General features: G+C 43.4%; 2 protein-coding genes across 10 annotated transcripts in view; one reads left to right on the top strand and one right to left on the bottom strand.

The window, feature by feature from the left end:
- Positions 1-22,716, top strand: part of LOC121006028 (M1-specific T cell receptor beta chain-like) — a 961,123-nt gene that overhangs the window by 100,342 nt on the left and 838,065 nt on the right. The window lies entirely within an intron of this gene.
- Positions 15,449-22,394, bottom strand: LOC121006044 (trypsin-like). The gene is made up of 5 exons (XM_040438937.1): positions 22,352-22,394; positions 20,474-20,627; positions 17,358-17,611; positions 16,238-16,374; positions 15,449-15,598 (listed from the first exon to the last, which is right to left on the bottom strand). The coding sequence occupies exons 1-5, from the start codon at positions 22,389-22,391 to the stop codon at positions 15,449-15,451; spliced, it is 735 nt and encodes a 244-aa protein (XP_040294871.1). The 5' UTR covers positions 22,392-22,394.

The following is a 22,716-nucleotide window of genomic DNA, read 5'->3' on the forward strand; positions in this document are numbered from 1 at the left end:
TATCAGGGAAACTGTCTGAGCCTCAAGTTATGCAGCAGTCTCTTATGCTGTTTGAAGACTCTGCTGGCAGGGTTTCCCAAGGGCATCCACCTAGCCCTTCCCCAGGGGTGGAAGAGATAGAATGCACTAGCGCACAACCACTTATTTTTCCTGATGATGAGGACATGGGAATACCACCTCAGCACGTCTCTGATGATGACGAAACACAGGTGCCAACTGCTGCGTCTTTCTGCAGTGTGCAGACTGAACAGGAGGTCAGGGATCAAGACTGGGTGGAAGACGATGCAGGGGACGATGAGGTCCTAGACCCCACATGGAATGAAGGTCGTGCCACTGACTTTCAGAGTTCGGAGGAAGAGGCAGTGGTGAGACCGAGCCAACAGCGTAGCAAAAGAGGGAGCAGTGGGCAAAATCAGAACACCCGCCGCCAAGAGACTCCGCCTGCTACTGACCGCCGCCATCTGGGACCGAGCACCCCAAAGGCAGCTTCAAGGAGTTCCCTGGCATGGCACTTCTTCAAACAATGTGCTGACGACAAGACCCGAGTGGTTTGCACGCTGTGCCATCAGAGCCTGAAGCGAGGCATTAACGTTCTGTACCTTAGCACAACCTGCATGACCAGGCACCTGCATGCAAAGCATGAACTGCAGTGGAGTAAACACCTTAAAAACAAGGAAGTCACTCAGGCTCCCCCTGCTACCTCTTCTGCTGCTGCCGCCTCGGCCTCTTCTGCTGCTGCTGCCGCCGCCTCGGCCTCTTCCTCTGCCTCTGGAGGAACGTTGGCACCTGCCGCCCAGCAAACATGGGATGTACCACCAACACCACCACCTACGTCACCAAGCATCTCAACCATGTCACACGGCAGCGTTCAGCTCTCCATCTCACAAACATTTGAGAGAAAGCGTAAATTCCCACCTAGCCACCCTCGATCCCTGGCCCTGAATGCCAGCATTTCTAAACTACTGGCCTATGAAATGCTGTCATTTAGGCTGGTGGACACACACAGCTTCAAACAGCTCATGTCACTTGCTGTCCCACAGTATGTTGTTCCCAGCCGCCACTACTTCTCCAAGAGAGCCGTGCCTTCCCTGCACAAACAAGTGTCCGATAAAATCAAGTGTGCACTGCGCAACGCCATCTGTGGCAAGGTCCACCTAACCACAGATATGTGGACCAGTAAGCACGGCCAGGGACGCTATATCTCCCTAACTGCACACTGGGTAAATGTAGTGGCGGCTGGGCCCCAGGCGGAGAGCTGTTTGGCGCACGTCCTTCCGCCGCCAAGGATCGCAGGGCAACATTCTTTGCCTCCTGTCTCCTCCTCCTCCTACTCAGCTTCCTCCTCCTCTTCTTCCACCTGCTCATCCAGTCAGCCACACACCTTCACCACCAACTTCAGCACAGCCCGGGGTAAACGTCAGCAGGCCATTCTGAAACTCATATGTTTGGGGGACAGGCCCCACACCGCACAGGAGTTGTGGCGGGGTATAGAACAACAGACCGACGAGAGGTTACTGCCGGTGAGCCTCAAGCCCGGCCTGGTGGTGTGCGATAATGGGCGAAATCTCGTTGCAGCTCTGGGACTAGCCGCTTTGACGCACATCCCTTGCCTGGCGCATGTGCTGAATTTGGTGGTGCAGAAGTTCATTCGCAACTACCCCGACATGTCAGAGCTGCTGCATAAAGTGCGGGCCGTCTGTTCGCGCTTCCGGCGTTCACACCCTGCCGCTGCTCGCCTGTCTGCGCTACAGCGTAACTTCGGCCTTCCCGCTCACCGCCTCATATGCGACGTACCTACCAGGTGGAACTCCACCTTGCATATGCTGGACAGACTGTGCGAGCAGCAGCAGGCCATAGTGGAGTTTCAGCTGCAGCACGCACGGGTCAGTCGCACTGCGGATCAGACACACTTCACCACCAATGACTGGGCCTCCATGCGAGACCTGTGTGCCCTGTTGCGTTGTTTCGAGTACTCCACCAACATGGACAGTGGCGATGACGCCGTTATCAGCGTTACAATACCACTTCTATGTCTCCTTGAGAAAACACTTAGGGCGATGATGGAAGAGGAGGTGGCCCAGGAGGAAGAGGAGGAAGAGGGGTCATTTTTAGCACTTTCAGGCCAGTCTCTTCGAAGTGACTCAGAGGGAGGTTTTTTGCAACAGCAGAGGCCAGGTACAAATGTGGCCAGACAGGGCCCACTACTGGAGGACGAGGAGGACGAGGATGAGGAGGAGGTGGAGGAGGATGAGGATGAAGCGTGTTCACAGCGGGGTGGCACCCAAAGCAGCTCGGGCCCATCACTGGTGCGTGGCTGGGGGGAAACTCAGGACGATGACGATACGCCTCCCACAGAGGACAGCTTGTCCTTACCTCTGGGCAGCCTGGCACACATGAGCGACTACATGCTGCAGTGCCTGCGCAACGACAGCAGAGTTGCCCACATTTTAACGTGTGCGGACTACTGGGTTGCCACCCTGCTGGATCCACGGTACAAAGACAATGTGCCCACCTTACTTCCTACACTGGAGCGTGATAGGAAGATGCGCGAGTACAAGTGCACGTTGGTAGACGCGCTACTGAGAGCATTCCCAAATGTCACAGGGGAACCAGTGGAAGCCCAAGGCGAAGGCAGAGGAGGAGCAAGAGGTCGCCAACGCAGCTGTGTCACGCCCAGCTCCTCTGAGGGCAGGGTTAGCATGGCAGAGATGTGGAAAAGTTTTGTCAACACGCCACAGCTAACTGCACCACCACCTGATACGGAACGTGTTAGCAGGAGGCAACATTTCACTAACATGGTGGAACAGTACCTGTGCACACCCCTCCACGTACTGACTGATGGTTCGGCCTCATTCAACTTCTGGGTCTCCAAATTGTCCACGTGGCGAGAGCTAGCCTTTTATGCCTTGGAGGTGCTGGCCTGCCCGGCGGCCAGCGTTTTGTCTGAACGTGTATTCAGCACGGCAGGGGGCGTCATTACAGACAAACGCAGCCGCCTGTCTACAGCCAATGTGGACAAGCTGACGTTCATAAAAATGAACCAGGCATGGATCCCACAGGACCTGTCCATCCCTTGTGCAGATAAGATATTAACTACCTCCCCTTAACAATATATTATTCTACTCCAGGGCACTTCCTCATTCAATACTATTTTTAATTTCATTTTACCATTATATTGCGGGGCAACCCAAAGTTGAATGAACCTCTCCTCTGTCTGGGTGCCGGGGCCTAAATGTGTGACAGTGGCCTGTTCCAGTGGTGGGTGACGTGAAGCCTGATTCTCTGCTATGACATGAAGACTTATTCTGTGCTGACATGAAGCCAGATTCTCTGTTACGCGACCTCTCTCCTCTGCCTGGGTGCCTGGGCCTAAATATGTGACAGTGGCCTGTTCCAGTGGTGGGTGACGTGAAGCCTGATTCTCTGCTATGACATGAAGACAGATTCTGCGCTGACATAAGGCCAGATTCTCTGTTACGGGACCTCTCTCCTCTGCCTGGGTGCCTGGGCCTAAATATGTGACAGTGGCCTGTTCCAGTGGTGGGTGACATGAAGCCTGATTCTCTGCTATGACATGAAGACAGATTCTGCGCTGACATAAGGCCAGATTCTCTGTTACGGGACCTCTCTCCTCTGCCTGGGTGACTGGGCCTAAATATGTGACAGTGGCCTGTTCCAGTGGTGGGTGACGTGAAGCCTGATTCTCTGCTATGACATGAAGACAGATTCTGCGCTGACATAAGGCCAGATTCTCTGTTACGGGTCCTCTCTCCTCTGCCTGGGTGCCTGGGCCTAAATATGTGACAGTGGCCTGTTCCAGTGGTGGGTGACGTGAAGCCTGATTCTCTGCTATGACATGAAGACAGATTCTGCGCTGACATAAGGCCAGATTCTCTGTTACGGGACCTCTCTCCTCTGCCTGGGTGCCTGGGCCTAAATGTGTGACAGTGGCCTGTTCCAGTGGTGGGTGACGTGAAGCCTGATTCTCTGCTATGACATGAAGACAGATTCTGCGCTGACATAAGGCCAGATTCTCTGTTACGGGACCTCTCTCCTCTGCCTGGGTGCCTGGGCCTAAATGTGTGACAGTGGCCTGTTCCAGTGGTGGGTGACGTGAAGCCTGATTCTCTGCTATGACATGAAGACAGATTCTGCGCTGACATAAGGCCAGATTCTCTGTTACGGGACCTCTCTCCTCTGCCTGGGTGCCTGGGCCTAAATATGTGACAGTGGCCTGTTCCAGTGGTGGGTGACGTGAAGCCTGATTCTCTGCTATGACATGAAGACAGATTCTGCGCTGACATAAGGCCAGATTCTCTGTTACGGGACCTCTCTCCTCTGCCTGGGTGCCTGGGCCTAAATGTGTGACAGTGGCCTGTTCCAGTGGTGGGTGACGTGAAGCCTGATTCTCTGCTATGACATGAAGACAGATTCTGCGCTGACATAAGGCCAGATTCTCTGTTACGGGACCTCTCTCCTCTGCCTGGGTGCCTGGGCCTAAATGTGTGACAGTGGCCTGTTCCAGTGGTGGGTGACGTGAAGCCTTATTCTCTGCTATGACATGAAGACAGATTCTGCGCTGACATAAGGCCAGATTCTCTGTTACGGGACAGCTCTCCTCTGTCTGGGTGCCGGGGCCTAAATATGTGACAGTGGCCTCTTCCAGTGGTGGGTGACATGAAGCCAGATTCTCTGCTATGGCATGAAGAGACTGATTCTCTGCTGACATGAAGCCAGATTCTTTGCTATGGCATGAAGAGACTGATTCTCTGCTGACGTGAAGCCAGATTCTCTGCTATGGGACCTCTGTCCAATTGATATTGGGTCATTTTTATTTTTTTAATTTTTATTTTAATTCATTTCCCTATCCACATTTGTTTGCAGGGGATTTACCTACATGTTGCTGCCTTTTGCAGCCCTCTAGCTCTTTCCTGGGCTGTTTTACAGCCTTTTTAGTGCCCAAAAGTTCGGGTCCCCATTGACTTCAATGGGGTTCGGGTTCAGGACGAAGTTCGGTTCGGGTTCGGATCCCGAACCCGAACATTTCCGGGAAGTTCGGCCGAACTTCTCGAACCCGAACATCCAGGTGTTCGCTCAACTCTAGGAGGAAGTATATTAGCCACACCTGAGTCCATTAGGAGAATAGGCCAGTATTTATCAATAATGGCCCTAACCTCCTGATTTTTTGCATCAACGGTGGAGATAATTCTAATGATTTCCTCCCCTTTTGTGTTAGACCCCATAGGTGCTAGGAGGGAATTACGTACACATGATTCTGCATTCTGAGAAGCACCCCTTAGAACATTCTGTGGGTAGCCTCTCTTCCTAAAGCGATCCTTATATTTTATAAGGGGAAACACGTCAGGACTACATATCATGTAATTGTGAATCAAGTATTATGTATAAATTTTTTAGGACATCCAATCACGTATCGCTGATTAGATTGAATTTAGGGCCTTGCTAAGGACAGGCTAGCCAAGGCACGCGGACAGAGTGCGCCTACCATCCAGGTGTATCTCTGGGCTGAGGACAGTTTTTTAGGGTGAATTAGGGACAGACACTAGGTGTTTGGACGTGCTATTTTATTAAATTCCCTACTTACTGGCTGCTTGTCCAGGCTATTTTAGCTCCTCCAGCAGCTGTACTCGTATATATCCTTTGTGATTAGTTTTGTTACTAAAGCATTTGTAATAAAAGTTGCTTTTTAGGTAGTTGCTTTCAGTGATGGTGATTTTCTTTTGCAACTATCCTTGAGGTATATTTTTCAGTGATAAAGAGTAGCAGCAGTGCTGAACTTTCTCCATTTATAGACAATTTGTCTTACCATGGACTGATGAACAGCAAAGCTTTTGGAGATACTTTTATAACCCTTTCCAGCTTTATGCAAGTCAACAATTCTTAATCGTAGGTCTTCTGAGAGCTCTTTTGTGCGAGGCATCATTCACATCAGGCAATGTTTCTTCTGAAAAGCAAACCCAGAACTGGTGTGTATTTTTATAGGGAAGGGCAGCTGTAACCAACACCTGCAATCTCATCTCATTGATTGGACTCCAGTTGGCTGACACCTAACTCCAATTAGCTTTTGGAGATGTAATTAGTCTAGGGGTTCACATACTTTTTCCACCTGCACTGTGAATGTTTACATGGTGTGTTAAATAAAAACATGGTAACATTTATTAGTTTAAGCAGACTGTGATTGTCTATTATTGTGACTTAGATGAAGATCAGATCACATTTTATGACCAATTTGTGCAGAAATCCATATCATTCCAAAGGGTTTGCATACTTTTTCTTGCAACTGTATATGCATCTTAGTTAAATTGACAGGGCCAGTGCAGGGAGATCATAGGGTGAGTTTTTGGAGACTGTAGGGAAAGCATACAGAGACAGCAGGGACACTGCAGGTTAAGTGCAATTGCCACTTGCATCTTGTTGAACTGCTACCACATACATAGTTAATCAGTTCGTTTATACATAGAATTACTGTGATATAACAAAATAATAGCAAAGACAGGTGCACTCTGCGGTCTTACTAAACCCTCAAACAGATTTTAAAATTGAGAGATTAGCCAACATGTCCTACGGTGTAGGACATGTCTGAGCCTGAGCACCACGCCAAGGTTTCTCAAGTAGCTCGGGGACCTAACACTCACCTACCTGTGCCGTATGGGCAATACCAGGAGCCAGTGGGCAAATTACAGGAGCATGAGGCCGACTCACAAACAACTCACCAGTTACCTCCAGCATGTAACCATGCTAGCAATGGGAGGAGGGAGGAGTCTGCGAGTCCCACTCAAGACTGGCTGATATATTGCCCAGGCCTCACAGGTGCACCTTAATGTGACCTGTGGATGCAAAGCAGGCACATTTAAATTGGAGTTTATACACCTCCAGGAATCTCTATAAATACAAACTTGTATTTATAGAATTACTTGTTTGTATTTATAGAATTACTGTGCCTTAGTATTAAAGGACAATCTAATATATTGTTATGTGTATCTTCTTGAACTGCTGCCACATTCACAGTTAATCCTCAACTTTATACATAGACTTATTGTGCCTCAATAATAAAGGTCGGTCTAATATATTGCCATGTGCGTCTTAAGGAACTGCTGCCAAATACATAGTTAATCTGTTAGTTAATACATTGACTTACTGTGCCTCAGTATTTAAGGGTGGTCTAATATATTGCCACATGCATCTTGTTAAATTGCTGCCACTTTCAGTATTTCTTAATGCTGCTGATGGACAGGTCTACCCCCTGGTGTAACTTTCACGTTAGCCAGTGGCAGTTCATGCATGACATGTGCTGTTTGCTCAGGCTCTTTGATCAGGCCACTTTATGTATCAGTCAGCAGAAATATGGGATGAATAATGTAATTCCACTCCTTCACATCCTGGGGGGGATGCTGACAAATATGATTTGGCGAGGGGACAGAAGATGTGGCACCAACATTTCACTTCGAGGAGTAAGAGGAGCTGGATGGTGTCGATGAAGACAACGCAAATTAACCTGTTATGAGGCCACTATTGTCCATGCCACTGCCATTGCTATTGGTTCCTATCCCCACTCTGTTATGGGGCCACTTTTGTCCCTATTACTGCTAATGCTGTTGGCTCCTATTCCCACTCTGTTATGCGGCCATATTTTTCTTGTTTGTCTGTGTTGCCATCACCGTTTATTTCTCCATTCTCCTGATCTGTCAGAAGAACAGAAATAAAAGGATCTTGTATTTTAAAGAGGACCTTTCACTACAATAAAAAATCTAAACTAAGCATACAGACATGGAGAGCGGCGCCCAGGGATCTCCCTGCACTTACTATTATCCCTGGGCGCCGCTTCGTTCTCCCGGTATAGGCTCCGGTATCTTCATATGTTCGGCTCAACTGGGTGGAGCCTGCCGGCGTCTCCTTCTCCCAGGCTGTAGCGCTGGCCAATCGCAGCGCTCAGCTCATAGCCTGAGAGAAGAAAAAAACTCTCAGGCTATGAGCTGAGCGCTGTGATTTGCCAGCACTACAGCCTGGGAGAAGGAGACGCCGGCAGGTTCCACCCAGTTGAGCCGAACATATGAAGATAAGTGCAGGGAGATCCCTGGGCGCCGCTCTCCATGTCTGTATACTAAGTTTAGATTTTTTATTGTAGTGAAAGGTCCTTTTTAAGCAACCATAAGGCCTCTTTCACACGGTCAGTATATGGTCAGCATTTAATCAGTATTTGATCAGTATTTGTAAGCCAAAAGTGGGTCCAAAACACAGATGAGATGCAAATATTTCCATTACATTTTATCTCTGTTTTGGACCCAATCCTGTTTTTGGCTTCCACATACTGATCAAACACTGATGCAAAATACTGAACAAATACTGCATGCAGGACTTTTTTCCTTGTTGAAAAAACTGATTTCAGATGTAAATAGCCAAAGCGGATGCAAATTGAGCATAAGGCCTGTTTCACACGGTCAGTGTTTTGCATCAGTATTTCAAAGCCAAAAACAGGAGTGGGTCCAAATCACAGAAGAGATGCAAATATTTATATAATATTTTATCTCTGTTTTGAAACCACTCCTGGTTTTGGCTTACAGATACTGATCAAATACTAACAATCTAAAAAAAGCTTTATGGATGCTCAAAATACAGTCTTTTATTGTTTTTTTTTTGTTTTCTGGCCCTTAGATCAGAAGAACAGAAAAATAAACAGGGATAAGAACAAAGCCTTACTGCCACTGCTGCTGCCCCCTCTACCCACTCTGGCATGGGGCAATTATTGTTCCTGTTACTGCGACTGCTGCTGCCCCCTCTACCTACTCTGTTATGGGGCCACTATTGTCCCTGTTACTGCCACTTCTGCTGCCACTCATCCCACTCTGTCATGGGGCCACTACTTGAATCTGTGGGCACTGATATGTTAAGTCCATGGTGATAAATTAGACCTGATGCTAACATTGACCTGTAATACTGATGCACAGTAAATATACAGCTAACAAAAGGGATTAAAGGGGTTGTCCGGGTTCAGAGCTGAACTAGGAAATGCACAGAATTTCCCCCTTGCAGCCCCCCTGACAAGAGCATCGGAGCAAATCATGCTCCGATGCTCTTCTTTGCCCTGCGCTGAATCACGCAGGGCAAAGGCATTTTGTGGAGTTCCGGTGACAAACCAGGCTCTCCTTCGGGCTCCTTCTCCTCCGGCAGTGAGCTCAGTGATGTCACCCTCACTGATGTGCAGCTTTAGCGCTGCCCTAGCCTGTAAAACGGCTAGGACAGCGCTAAAGCCGCCCATCAGAGCCGGTGACATCTCTGAACACTTTGCTGGGCAGAAGCCTCTGCCCAGCAGTTTGTTATAGTAAATAAAACAGCTCCGATGATCATGTCGGGGGGGGGGGGGTGTCTACCTGGGTGAATTGGGTGAAATTATGGGTATGTCCATGTTCAGCTCTGAACCTGGACAACCCCTTTAAATAGAATTTTTTTTTCTCCACTACTTTATTGGCGCTGCCTCCATTTCTTTATTTTGTTTCACTGAGTACACATTTGGATACAGCTCCTGCAGGGGCACACACTGGTTTTAGGCTTTACTGAAGGGTGCTGTCTGCTGTGACAAATTAATTCATAAGAAATAAAATTTCTTGTTCAAATTTGTCCATATCAAAATTTTCAAAATTTAGCTCGTCATGCTTGTAACGGAAAAAAATGGAATTGATATACCGTAAATCAAACAGAAACCTTTCCGTTTTAATCCATCCTCATATATTTCAATGGTGAATTAATAACGGAAACCAGCATTCTATCTGGTTTCCTTTATTTTGTCGACAGGACTTTTTTTTCCATCCAAAATATCGAAAACCATGTGGAATGCTGGTTTCTGTTATTTATTATCTATTGAACCATATGAGGACAGAATATAACAGAAAGGTTTGCATTTGGTTTCCGGTATATATAAATTCCATTATTTTCCGTTATAAGCATGTCATAACAGAAAGCTATAACGGAATAGAAAATTATTATGTGAACCCACCCCCCCCCCTTTAATTGAATTAAACCCCCTCAAAAAAATATAAATTCTGACCATGTGGAATCTGAATATATGTAAACGGACGATTGAGTGTTGATACTAAATTTAACCTTAATAGACACTGGTAGATTGCTGCCACACCGTAGGTATTGCTGCAGTAATTACAGTATGTACATGTGCAGCTTAAATAAATTGACCCCCCCCCAAAAAAAAGAAAAGTAAATTACTACCATATGGAAAGTGAATATATGTAAATGGACAATTGAGGCTTGATGCTTAATTTCACCCTAATACATACAGGTGGATTGCTGCCACACCTTGGGTATTGCTGCAGTAATCACATCCTGTATATATATACTGAACAAAAATATAAACACAACACTTTCGGTTTTGCTCCCAATTTTCTACATACACTATAGACCCATTACTCTCAAATATTGTTCACAAATCTGTCTAAATCTATGTTAGTGAGCACTTCTCCTTTGCCGAGATAATCCATCCCACCTAACAGGTGTGGCATATCAAGGTGCTGATTAGACAGCTTGAATATTGCACAGGTGTGCCTTAGATTGCCCATAATAAAAGTCCACTCTGAAATGTGCATTTGGATCACACAGCACAATGCCACAGATGTTGCAATGTTTGAGGGAGTGTGCAGTTGGCATGCTGACTGCAGGTCTACCAGAGCTGTTGCCCGTGTAATGATTATTAACCTCCTCCCGACTGCCTAACGCAGGGATGCGTCCTGCAGGCGGCCGGGTTATTCCTCCTGGACGCATCGGCGCGTCATCTCGCGAGAGGCGAGATTTTCTGTGAACGCGCGCACACAGGAGCGCGCGTTCACAGGATCGGAAGGTAAACCAGTTGATCTACAGCCTGCCAGCGGTGATCATTCGCTGGCAGTCTGTAGATGCGATTTTTTTAACCCTTGAAAGGTATATCAGACGCTGTTTTGTTAACAGCGTATGATATACCTGCTACCTGGTCCTCTGGTGGTCCCTTTTGCTTGGATCGACCACCAGAGGACACAGGCAGCTCTGTAATAAGTAGCACCAAGCACTACACTACACCCCCCCTGTCACTTATTAACCCCTTATTAACCCCTGATCACACCCCTGTCATTGATCACCCCCCTGTAAGGCTCCATTCAGACATCCGTATGTGTTTTGCGGATCCACGAATCCGTGGATCCGCGGATCCGCAAAACACGGACACCGCGGATCTGCAAAACACGGACACCGGCAATGTGCTTTCCGCAATTGCGGACAAGATTATGACATGTTCCATAGGCTCTACAAAAAACGCAGTGTTCGCCCGATCAGGCCTGATCTTGTGCGCACACTTGCGTTCAGTCTGCCCCACCGCAGTGACAGAATTTTTTTTTTCTGATCACTGCAAAAACACAGTAAAATCACTTTTGAGGGGCATGGCGAGTTCATAGAAGATTTTTTTTTTTTTGGCACAAGTTAGTGGATTTTTTTATTTTTATTTTTTTAGTTTTTTCTTACAAAGTCTCATATTCCACTAACTTGTGACAAAAAATAAAATCTCACATGAACTCACCATACCCCTCACGGAATCCAAATGCGTTTATATTCCAGACTTCTTCTTAAGCTTTAGGGCCCCTAAAATGCCAGGGCAGTATAAATACCCCACAAGTGACCCCATTTTAGAAAGAAGACACCCCAAGGTATTTCGTGAGGGGCATGGCGAGTTTATGTAAAAAAAAATTTGGTCACAAGTTAGTGGAATATGAGACTTTGTAAGAGAAAAAAAATAAATCCTTTTCCGCTAACGTGTGCCAAAAAAATATATATTCTAGGAACTCGCCATGCACCTCACGAGTACCTTGGGGTGTCTTCTTTCCAAAATGGGGTCACTTGTGGGGTATTTATACTGCCCTGGCATTTTAGGGGCCCTAAAGCGTGAGAAGAAGTCTGGAATCCAAATGTCTAAAAATGCCCTCCTAAAAGGAATTTGGGCCCCTTTGCGCACCTAGGCTGCAAAAAAGTGTCACACATGTGGTATCGCCGTACTCAGGAGAAGTAGGGCAATGTGTTTTGGAGTGTATTTTTACATATACCCATGCTGGGTGAGAGAAATATCTCTGTAAAATGACAACTTTGTGTAAAAAAATGGGAAAAGTTGTCTTTTACAGAGATATTTATCTCACACAGTATGGGTATATGTAAAAATACACCCCAAACCACATTGCCCTACTTCTCCTGAGTACGGCGATACCACATGTGTGACACTTTTTTGCAGCCTAGGTGCGCAAAGGGGCCCAAATTCCAGAGTATCTTTACGATTTCACAAGGCATTTTTTACACATTTGGATTCCAGACTTCTTCTCACGCTTTAGGGCCCCTAAAATTCCAGGGCAGTATAAATACACCACAAGTGACCCCATTTTGGAAAGAAGACACCCCAAGGTATTCCGTGAGGGGTATGGTGAGTTCATGTAAAAAAAAAATAATAATTCCGCTAACTTGTGACAAAAAATAAAAACTTCCATGAACTTACTATGCCCATCAGCGAATACCTTAGGGTGTCTACTTCCCGAAATGGGGTCATTTGTGGGGTGTTTCTACTGTCTGGGCATTGTAGAACCTCAGGAAACATGACAGGTGCTCAGAGCTGCTTCAAAATGCGGAAATTCACATTTTTGTACCATAATTTGTAAACGCTATAACTTTTACCCAAACCAATAAATATACACTTTTTGCATTTTTTTTTATTAAAGACATGTAGAACAAGAAAATTTTGAGAAAAATTTATATAGAAATGTAGTTTTATTTGAAAAATTTTACAACAGAAAGTGAAAAATGTAATTTTTTTGCAAAAATTTCGGTCAATTTCGATTAATAACAAAAAAAAGTAAAAATGTCAGCAGCAATGAAATACCACCAAATGAAAGCTCTATTAGTGAGAAGAAAAGGAGGTAAAATTCATTTGGGTGGTAAGTTGTATGACCGAGCAATAAACCGTGAAAGTAGTGTAGTGCAGAATTGTAAAAAGTGGTCTGGTCATTAAGGGGGTTTAAACTAGGGGGGCTGAAGTGGTTAATTTCTCTACCATAAGCCGTCTCCAAAGGCGTTTCAGAGAATTTGGCAGTACATCAAACCGGCCTCACAGCCGCAGACCACGTGTAACAACACCAGCCCAGGACCTCAACATTCAGCATTTTCACCTCCATGATCGTCTGAGACCAGCCACCCGGACAACTGCAGCAACAATCGGTTTGCATAACAAAGGAATTTCTGCACAAACTGTCAGAAACTGTCTCAGGGAAGCTCATCTGCATGGTCGTCGTCCTCATCGGGGTCTGGACCTGACTGCAGTTCATTGTTGTAACCGACTTGAGTGGGCAAATGCTCACATTCGATGGCGTCTGGCACATTGGAGAGGCGTTCTGTTCACAGATGAGTCCCGGTTGTCACTCTTCAGGGCAGATGGCAGACAGCGTGTGTGGCATCGTGTGGGTGAGCGGTTTGCTGACGTCAACGTTGTGGATCGAGTGGCTCATGGTGGCGGTGGGGTTATGGTATGGGCAGGCGTATGTTATGGACAACTAACACGGGTGCATTTTATTGATGCCATTTTGAATGGACAGAGATACCGTGACGAGATCCTGAGGCCCATTGTTGTGCAATTCATCCACGACCATCACCTCATGTTACAGCATGATAATGCACGGCCCCATCTGTACACTATTCCTGGAAGCTGAAAACATCCCAGTTCTTGCATGGCCAGCATACTCACCGGACATGTCACCCATTGAGCATGTTTGGGATGCTCTGGATCGGCGTATACGACAGCGTGTTCCAATTCGTGTCAATGTTCTGCAACATCGCACAGCTATTGAACAGGAGTGGACCAACATTCCACAGGCCACAATCAACAACCTGATCAACTCTATGCGACGGAGAAGTGTTGCACTGCGTGAGGCAAATGGTGGCCACAACAGATACTGGCTGGTTTTCTCCCATTTCAGAGTGTCCTTTTATTGTGGGCAGTCTAAGGCACACCTGCGCAATATTCATGCTGTCTAATCAGCACCTTGATATGCCACACCTGTGAGGTGGGATGGATTAACTCGGCAAAGGAGAAGTGCTCACTAACACAGATTTAGACAGATTTGTGAACAATATTTGAGAGTAATGGGTCTTTCGTGTATGTAGAAAATCTTTTAAGTTTAGCTTATGCAAAATGGGAGCAAAACCGAAAGTGTTGCATTTATATTTTGTTCAGTGTATATTAAATTGAAGCTCACATAAAAAAGGATATCTGTGAAAATTGGGGAAAAAAATAAAAATATTTGCTTGCAGGTAGTTGCTTTTCAGGTCTGCATTGCAGTACCTGCACTTCTGATACCAGGAACAGCCAGCCACTGCTCCTTTCTTCTCTCCGCCTGGCTATCAGCTGCTCTGCTTGTCTGTCTGTATTCTACAAAAGACGCACAATTCTTCTTTAGAATCCTAGCCTTTCCCTTCACTCTCCCTGGCAATAAGCTTGAATGATTTCTCACTGTCCCTGACTCCCTAAGATCGTTTTCCTGGCAGACACCATCACACGCATCCACGCTCATTCACAGCCCAGCACATCCTTGCCTGCTCCAGAACTTTTTGGCTCATCCAGAATGTCAGCCTGGGAGCCAATCAAGGCATGCCCTCCTCCCACCCTCTCTTAGAATGATGTGAGAATCTTTCTTCTTTCTTCCTAGAGCTTTTTTCCTCCTAGCAAGTGCAGTAGATTCATTCAAAACAAATCTGAAAATCTTTCAATTTGTCTGCTATCAGAAAAATAGCAAGTTCGGACCGAACCTAGTTCAGTTTGAACTGGTTCACTTATCCTTACTTTCCACCTTCCTGCCCTACTATATGCTATAAACTGAAGTACTGACTTTTTATTGAAATGCGAATTGCACTATAGAAATGAAGGGTTAATGTTCTATCCACATCCCTTATTTGAGCCGCAATCTGCGACTTCTCCCCGCTCATGGCAGGTCTAAGAAATAGGGCGTGGAGTGGGCGGAATTTTTTTTTTATGTGTAGAAAATGGTTAAAATATAAAACAGCAAGGAAGCCATTTAGATGTGGAGGTGGATCCGCCGAAGTTATGAAGAGACCTGCACCTCAGGTATAGGGGTTATTTAGACCATAGTCTAAAACGCCAGTATTAATAAATGTGCCCCTTAGTCTGAAAAGAGCAGCTCAAAGGGTAGCCTCCTGATTAGAGTTTTTTTTTTTTTTACATCATGATAAGTTGCTGGACTCAAACATTTTTTGTAACGATGATTGAAGGTGATGAATCCAAATTTAAAAAAAAAGAAGATTTTTTTTATTATTTTTATTATTTTATTTTTTAGAAAGCTAACTGTTACTATCATAGGTGTTAGTATCCAGTAGCAGAGCAACAAATGACAAAAAACACAGAGAAAGATTAGTTGGCAGCCATGGTGCTGGAGATCCAGGAGTTGTAGTTGCAGACCTTGGTGTAGACACCAGGATAGTTCCTGAGGGCACAGCCATATCCCCAAGAGACAATACCTTGGAGCTGTCCATTGCAGACCACGGGTCCACCAGAGTCACCCTGAGAAAATATAGAGACAAAATGTTAGACTTTGAATGAACTGGAGTTAATGAATAATCTGTAGCTACTGTATATTCAGAGATGCGGCTACAGAAGTTTCCTTCCCTGAGATGTAAATTAGGGCTCTTGGGGCTCAAAACAATCATGTAACATTTATAACAGTTGTGTCTTTCTAATATGGCACAAGGATCTTTGATCATCTTTCAGCATGTCCTGAGTGTGACCTCTGTACTCAATGTATCTACACCTCTGCTCCCTTAAATAGTGTCTCTCAAATATGGAATCTACAAATACAGTAGAATTTTCAATGAGCCTCTGTGATGTCCATACCAATTTTTCTAAAGAAGGAAACAATGTGGTTACAAATTAATGCCAGAGCAGGATTTTGGCATTGAACAGTTTATTATTATTTTTTTTTTATCAATTCAATTGTAAAAAAATAAAGATTTGCCCTTCAAGCCAAACCCTGGTCTAACAAGTTTGTGATTTTGTTATGATACATTCATATAAACACATTGTCATGAGAGGTCGTCTTCATGAAATGGGAATAATGGCCTTTTGATGATTATATGTCCTCGTAACAGTCCACATTCTACAGTCACAGATCTGAAAGTTATGAGACGAAGAAGATCCATTTACCTGGCAGGAATCCTGGCCTCCTTCCATGTATCCAACACAGATCATGTTGGTGGTGATCTCTCCTGGGTAGGCGCTGCTACACTGGGCGGCAGTCAGGATGGGGGCGTTCAGGCACTGCAGGAGGCTGGGCATGTTTGCTAAAAGTAAGTGAATATACATTTTCAGCATATTGTATGTAGATAGAAACATAAAATGATCATTCACAGTGTTTGCACATTTTCTTTGACTTTTAGAGGAGTTTTCTGGAATTTTTGAACATAAAAACTATCCCACTGATGGGTCATCACTCATTAGTATCTGATAGGCGGTGAGCCAACACTTGGATTCCCCTAATAATCAACTCTTTGAGATGGCAACGGCTCTCATATCAGAGCCAATGCCTTCTCTCTGCTCTCCAAGCACAGTGCCGTCCATTGTATAGAAACTATGCTTGATATTGCATCTCAGTGCATTAATGGGGCTGAGCTGAGCTTAGGCCATGTGACCAATGACGAAGCTGTTAGAAGGTCGTGGTGCTATTGCAAGCATCAGTGCCTTCTCAAACAGCTGATTCTTGGTGTCAGCCCCACACCGATCAGATACTGATGACCTGATGACTGATGACAGATCATCAGTTTTAAAATCTGGGAAAACCCTTTTAAGCTCTATGCTCCCTGATACAGTATGGTTTCTACACTATAGCAGTTTGTGGTTCATATCTATTCATTATGGGTCTGTTACTATTTGCTACACATGAATTGTCAGCTGTGTACAGTGATCCATTTAAGCTTAATATATAAACAATATTGAAAAAGATTTACATTGAATCTGATATATTATGAGACCTATAAATACATAAAAAATTCTAAACAAACATCCTTTCAACAATTTCTACACCGAGCAATCATTGAGGTCCTAGAAAATGTTTAATGTTTTACTCATTTACGTCCATTCAAATTTTTCTAGATTTGTCTTAAAATGACTTCACTCCTTATGAGCAAACTCCACCTTTGAAGAAACTTCAGCTCATTTGGTGTCAGTAATTTCTACATCTGAGTAAACTCCATCTTACATTGTGTCAATAACCACTACTTATTTTTAGTTCCCGTTCCAGTAACATTATTGGCAGTACTTGACTTACTTCCACTGCTGAGGGTGTTGCCCCATCCAGAGATCAGACAGCTGGTTCCAGAAGCAGCGCAGCCACCGGGCAGACCAACAGCCTTGACGTAAGAGTTGAGGGTGGCGGGAGAGGCCAACTTGATCAGCATGATGTCGTTGTCCAGGGTTCTGGAGTTGTAGCTTCCATGTCTGATGACTCTGGCGGAGTTGATGAACTGTTCGGTGCCTTCACTGGCAAAGATGTTGTGTTCTCCCAGTCTGACCTGCATGCTCCTGCAAAAATTAGTCAAATACATTTGTAATCCTAAATTCATTTCATAAATATTTAAAAATGAATTAGTGTTTTGGGGTAAATATTTGTGCTTTCTTTCAGAAACAGCACCATAGTTGTCCATACACTGTAAAATGGTATTGCAATGTATCTTCACCCAAGTAAATGCCCTGTTTCTTCAGATGTGTGGTGAGGAAAAAATGGAAATCTAATAATTTTTTTAAAGTTATTTTTCTATGGTTGAACATGGGGCAGCTAATGTCACACATACAGTATATTCATTGGGCTAATACATAATGTTGATAAATAGATTAATTACTATGTATTTGTGGCTCCAGACCTTTGTCTTTCATTGTTCTGGATTTTTTCTTTATATAAGCAAATTATAGAATATAGTTGGTAGACTCTATTTTCTATAAATGAGAGTCTTTCCCAGTAAATTAACATTTTGAAGAATCAAAATGTGAAATTAGGCTAGAAGAGCAAGAAGATACTGAAATCTTAGCCATGTGTGATGATAGAGCTTTATCCTTAGTGCTGATGGTATAGATGTGTTTGAAGTTTACTCTTAACCACCTAATGGCAGGTCCCTGTAAGAGCTGCTAGGATAGGAGCCAAGAATTAACCTTGTCCTTAAACCCCCATTCCTCGGAGCTACACTCAGTGGCACAATTTATACAAAATGGACACTATACAGTTAATGCTCTGCTAACACTAACAGTTTATTATTTAGTATGGAATCCCCTCATTTCTAAAAACAAAAAAGTTTAAAAAAGTGTATGGAAGGACTTTATATTTATATATTGGGAATTCCATTGTGTCCTTTCACCATCTTGTAACTGTAATATGAAACTCTTTGTATTTTATAAATAGGCAAAATTATATAAAACGGGTACAAACGTATTTGCTTTCATTGTTCCACATATAAATAACATCTGAACATAATTTTTCCTTCTTTCAGTTAAAACGTTTTTCATTGCTAAAACACTGATGACCTGTTCTTATTATTGGCCAAAAGTTTCTGATATATTCTGGTTATGACCCCCAGGGCCATTACCAATCTTTAGAGCTTTCAGATGCAATTAATTTTTTTAGTCCCACAAAACTTGTCTCCCTTTTTTAGCAGCCATTTTTACAAACAAAACTAGCTTTTAAACCTCAATAGTGATGAGAGGCAGGTCCCATATTCGAATTCACAGTATTTTGCGCATATTCACAAGAATATTCGTTTCATATTTGCAAATTCTCGTATTCGAGATTATTTTTGCAATACCGATTAATCTAAATTGTAAAAATCGCGTAATGTGAAGTTGATAAAAAAGAATATATAGCAATATAGCAAAATATTAGAGAAAATAAAAACAGAGCAATTTAGCTAAGCTAAAATAGTGCTATAATATTTTTTTTAATAGTGTACATTTTATCGAAATCTAGAGTTCAGAAGAGAAAAAAAAATAAGACTATAAAAAAAAGATTATAGCACTGTATTAGCTAAATTGCTCTATATTTGTATTTATCGAATATTCGCTATATTAGAATATGACGAATATACTAAAAAACAAATATATAGCAATATAGCGAATATTCGTTACATACACATATAGACTGCACATTAGCTAATATAATGCTATAACCTTTTTTTTTTAAAGTTGTAATTTTTCTTCAAATCTGAAGTTCATAAAAGAAAAAAAACTATGAAAAAAGTTTATAGCACTATATTGCCTAAATTGCAGTCTATATGTGTATTTTACGAATAATCGCTATATTGCTATATATTCTTGTTTTAGAATATGACGAATATTCTAAAAAACGAAGTTATAGCAATATAGCGAATATATTCGTTATTTAGAATATTCATCTTTTTTTTTCCAATGTGTACTATTATTCCACTTTGGCATATTCCTCCCCGACAAGCGTCCCCGTCACCATGGGAACGCCTGTGGGATAGAATATACCATCGGATCTGAGTTTTCACGATCTCAGGGAAAGCTCAGATCCAATGTTATTTTTTAACCCACAGGCGCTCCCATGGTGATGTGGACGCTTGTCGGGGAGGAGTATGCCGAAGTGGAATAACAGTACACATTGAAAAAAAATATAATAATATTCTAAATAACAATTATATATGCGCTATATTGCTATATATTTGTATTTTAGAATATTTGTAATTTTTTTCCATATGAAAACCTGATTCCTTTCTGCTTAAGTTGCTTGTGGGCCAATAATAAATGTGGAAAGACCAGCACTCGCGCAGGTGCACGCTGCCCGGGAGAAGAGGTTACTCCACAACAATGATACGGAAAAGAATCCCAGCAGTCGTGTCTTGATGCAAATAAGGTATTTTTTTATTCCATAAACGGAAATAGTCCTATAACCAGGACGCGTTTCGGCAATGTGCCTTCATCAACACGTACCTGTTGATGAAGACACATCGTCGAAACGCGTCCTGGTTATAGGACTGTTTCCGTTTATGGAATAAAAAAAATACCTTATTTGCATCAAGACACGACGGCTAGTGGGCCAATGACTCAGAAAGAAGCAGGGAGAAATCATGTTTTCAGATGTTAAAAAATGACGTATATTCGATATAGCGAATATACAGCACTATATTCAAAATATTCGCAAATTAGCAAAGTTGCGATATTCGCGATAAATACTCGCTATTCTAATATTCGCGCTCAACACTAAACCTCAAATGCTTTCAATGCTTTGACCAAGACCAAACCATCAATGTCACATCAACTTTTGGCCTTTATCATTTACTATTCTATATTGTGGAGAACAATATAAAATAGTAAATGATAAAGGCCAAAAGTTGATGTGACGTTGATGGTTTGGTCTTGGTCAAAATTAAGGTAACTTACGCCTTGTAGCAATGAGCAGCAGAGATCACCCAGAGGCTGGTGATCAAAGAACCTCCACAGAAGTGGTAGCCGGAGTTCAGAGATACTGCGTAGGGGACGGAGTAAGCAGAGCAGGTGTAACCTCCTACGATCTTATCATCATCCTCAAAAGCAGCTGAGAAAATAAAAGAAGCCATATTATATACACCCTGTACAGAATTATTAGGCAAATGAGTATTTTGACCACATCATCCTCTTTATGCATGTTGTCTTACTCCAAGCTGTATAGGCTCGAAAGCCTACTACCAATTAAGCATATTAGGTGATGTGCATCTCTGTAATGAGAAGTGGTGTGGTCTAATGACATCAACACCCTATATCAGGTGTGCATAATTATTAGGCAACTTCCTTTCCTTTGGCAAAATGGGTCAAAAGAAGGACTTGACAGGCTCAGAAAAGTCAAAAATAGTGAGATATCTTGCAGAGGGATGCAGCACTCTTAAAATTGCAAAGCTTCTGAAGCGTGATCATCGAACAATCAAGCGTTTCATTCAAAATAGTCAACAGGGTCGCAAGAAGTGTGTGGAAAAACCAAGGAGCAAAATAACTGCCCATGAACTGAGAAAAGTCAAGCGTGCAGCTGCCAAGATGCCACTTGCCACCAGTTTGGCCATATTTCAGAGCTGCAACATCACTGGAGTGCCCAAAAGCACAAGGTGTGCAATACTCAGAGACATGGCCAAGGTAAGAAAGGCTGAAAGACGACCACCACTGAACAAGACACACAAGCTGAAACGTCAAGACTGGGCCAAGAAATATCTCAAGACTAAGATTTTTCTAAGGTTTTATGGACTGATGAAATGAGAGTGAGTCTTGATGGGCCAGATGGATGGGCCCGTGGCTGGATTGGTAAAGGGCAGAGAGCTCCAGTCCGACTCAGACGCCAGCAAGGTGGCGGTGGAGTACTGGTTTGGGCTGGTAATATCAAAGATGAGCTTGTGGGGCCTTTTCGGGTTGAGGATGGAGTCAAGCTCAACTCCCAGTCCTACTGCCAGTTTCTGGAAGACACCTTCTTCAAGCAGTGGTACAGGAAGAAGTCTGCATCCTTCAAGAAAAACATGATTTTCATGCAGGACAATGCTCCATCACACGCGTCCAAGTACTCCACAGCGTGGCTGGCAAGAAAGGGTATAAAAGAAGAAAATCTAATGACATGGCCTCCTTGTTCACCTGATCTGAACCCCATTGAGAACCTGTGGTCCATCATGAAATGTGAGATTTACAAGGAGGGAAAACAGTACACCTCTCTGAACAGTGTGTGGGAGGCTGTGGTTGCTGCTGCACGCAATGTTGATGGTGAACAGATCAAAACACTGACAGAATCCATGGATGGCAGGCTTTTGAGTGTCCTTGCAAAGAAAGGTGGCTATATTGGTCACTGATTTGTTTTTGTTTTGTTTTTGAATGTCAGAAATGTAAATTTGTGAGTGTTGAGATGTTATATTGGTTTCACTGGTAAAAATAAATAATTGAAATGGGTATATATTTGTTTTTTGTTAAGTTGCCTAATAATTATGCACAGTAATAGTCACCTGCACACACAGATATCCCCCTAAAATAGCTAAAACTAAAAACAAACTAAAAACTACTTCCAAAAATATTCAGCTTTGATATTAATGAGTTTTTTGGGTTCATTGAGAACATGGTTGTTGTTCAATAATAAAATTAATCCTCAAAAATACAACTTGCCTAATAATTCTGCACTCCCTGTACAGTCATATACATCATACATGTAGGAAATTGAAAAAGTTAGGTTCTTTCCTCATAGAAAGCTGTAGAAAACTAAAAAGTATCAAAGTGAACAATGTATGTATCATAGAAGACAGCCACTGAACTCACCAACTGCTCCGAGGAGCACACAGATCAGGAGGAGTTTCATAGTGGAAATTGATCCAGAACGAGTGTTGAGAGTAAACTACAGACATATATACCCAAGAGCTATCATGATATCACTCCTCTACCCCCTCCTTACTAAAGGGAAAGTTAATTAATATCCGCATAATCTAAACTATATAAGGAAAACTGTAGTTGAAGGTTATGTTCTGAATGTTCTTTTGACTTATTTGGTTGATATTTTTGTTACCTTGGGTTTGGATATTTTTATCTTGTAAGGTAAATCAGCATACAATATGTTGTTTGCCTTTAGGTTGTGTTCCTGTAACTGATAAATTCTAGGTGCGTGATCATGTCATGCTCTGCATGTG

The sequence above is a fragment of the Bufo bufo genome, chromosome 6 (genome assembly GCF_905171765.1).
Source record: "Bufo bufo chromosome 6, aBufBuf1.1, whole genome shotgun sequence".
Classification (NCBI taxonomy): Eukaryota; Metazoa; Chordata; class Amphibia; order Anura; family Bufonidae; genus Bufo; species Bufo bufo.